At 53.9% G+C, this 1788-nt stretch overlaps 1 protein-coding gene across 1 annotated transcript; it reads right to left on the reverse strand.

Moving 5' to 3' along the window:
- Positions 1 to 530: 530 nt before the first annotated feature.
- On the reverse strand, positions 531 to 1307 carry LOC125512472 (nuclear transcription factor Y subunit B-1-like). The gene is made up of 2 exons (XM_048677566.1): positions 1230 to 1307; positions 531 to 1141 (listed from the first exon to the last, which is right to left on the reverse strand). Exons 1-2 carry the CDS (start codon positions 1252 to 1254, stop codon positions 675 to 677), a joined length of 492 nt encoding a protein of 163 aa, XP_048533523.1. The 5' UTR covers positions 1255 to 1307; the 3' UTR covers positions 531 to 674.
- Between the last annotated feature and the right edge of the window lie 481 nt (positions 1308 to 1788).

Here is a 1788-nt window from a genome sequence, read left to right on the forward strand (position 1 = left end):
AATAAAAATAGAAAACCATAAATAAACGAATAAACGCTCACTGCATCACGTGTGACACATGTCGCCATGGGAGGATCCTCTAATCGAAGAAAGTATTTGATGAAAACTAAGTTGCAATGAAAATTTCATAGAAACCATAGTTTAGTGCTTTCCAAAGAATTCTCTCGAAAAAATACGATATGGCAGAAAGGTCATGTGCTATAAAATTTTGAATTTGAGGTTCAAACTACAATATCTTTGAGAGCTAAGATTTTTTTACATTAATAGTGATGCACCGCCTGTCACTATTCATTGCTTGGATTTTCTTTCTTAAACCTCCCAAAGGATTTTGATTGTGCACTTTAGTTTTTGCACATGTCTGTAGAATATCACCTCCCAAATATACTTCAAGAACTTTTTAGAAACTTTTAAATACAATGTATATTTAGTTTTGCCTTGTTTCTAGTTCTTATCAGGCATATATTTCTATGGATATACCGTGGGTGATCGATTATATCTTTTTGAAGACATTCGCACACTGAAGGGACAGCTCTAAAGATATTATTATTGCCTTATGGATACATCGGGATTTTCTTCAAGCAAAGCAACGCTACATATTGGCGTACACCTTATGTGTACATTTATAGCAGCGCCTGCGCCTGCGCCCGACGAGTTTGCCAGCCGCACCGGCACCGCTAATATCCTTCCGGCGGCGGAGGGACCACCGACCGCAGGAACTCCAGCTCCTCTTCGGTGACCGTCACTGGCTGTCCAGGCGGCAGGAACGATGCTATCGCCGGCGGCGCAGGAGGGCGCGCCCCGCGGCTGCTCCTGCCACGGGCGATGTCGTACTCGCGGTAGCCTTGGAGGTAGGTCTGCATGGGCTGGACGTAGCTGTCGAGCCCGAGGCTCTGGCAGGACCAGGTGAAGTCCTCCGGCGCGACGGTGCGGCGGTGCTCCGACCTGGCCCGCTCGGACGCCTCGCCGCCGACGAAGCCGACGAACTCGACCGCGCAGTCGTGGGTGAGCTGCTTCGCGGTCTCGGCGATCTTGACGTTCGACGGCAGCACCCGCCTCATCAGGCGCACGACGTTGGCCATCGGCAGCGCGCTGCCCCCCTCCGCCGCCGGGTTCTCCGCGTCGCCCTCGCCGCGCTGCCCACCTGAAACGCAAACCAGTGACAAAACTACCATGAACAGCTAGTAACTCTGGTTTTGAACGTGACGTAATCTCCCGGAGCAGTTCCATACCACGTTTCTTGCTGCTTCCTCCCATCGTGCAACCTGTTACTCACTTTACTTACTCACTTACTCAGTGTGTGTGCGTCGTGATGGGATGGAAGCGGCTTGTGGCCTGGCACCTGCATTTATAGGCGTCCGCGGGCTGGGCTGCGCCAGCCTGGACGCACGTGCCATGCCAAGGTGCATGGTGCCGCCGTGGCGCGAGGAGAACGAGTTGAGGCCGCCACATTGCAGCTCCGGCGAGCCATGCAGGCGTTACCGGCGGGCTTTAGACTCGACACCCCCGCGCCGGTGTGCTCCTTTGTTCGCTTCTCACCTGCGGGCAGGGTCGCCGGCGAGGAAGCACATCAATGCGCTGCACAGGCGTTCGCAGTCAAATCTCTTTTTATCTTTAGCAAGCGGTTACTGTCTGGGTGGTAACTGAAGAGAGGAGGACGACGTAGTACGTCAACGAGGCGGGGGTGGTTGGGGGTACGCGCCGATGTGGGTACGTAGGCGTTGGGCGTCGGCGCGTCCCGTTGCTCGCGTCCTCCGTCCGCTGCCGCCTGGAAATTAAGAGGTCCGACCG

Source organism: Triticum urartu, chromosome 6 (assembly GCF_003073215.2).
Source record: "Triticum urartu cultivar G1812 chromosome 6, Tu2.1, whole genome shotgun sequence".
Classification (NCBI taxonomy): Eukaryota; Viridiplantae; Streptophyta; class Magnoliopsida; order Poales; family Poaceae; genus Triticum; species Triticum urartu.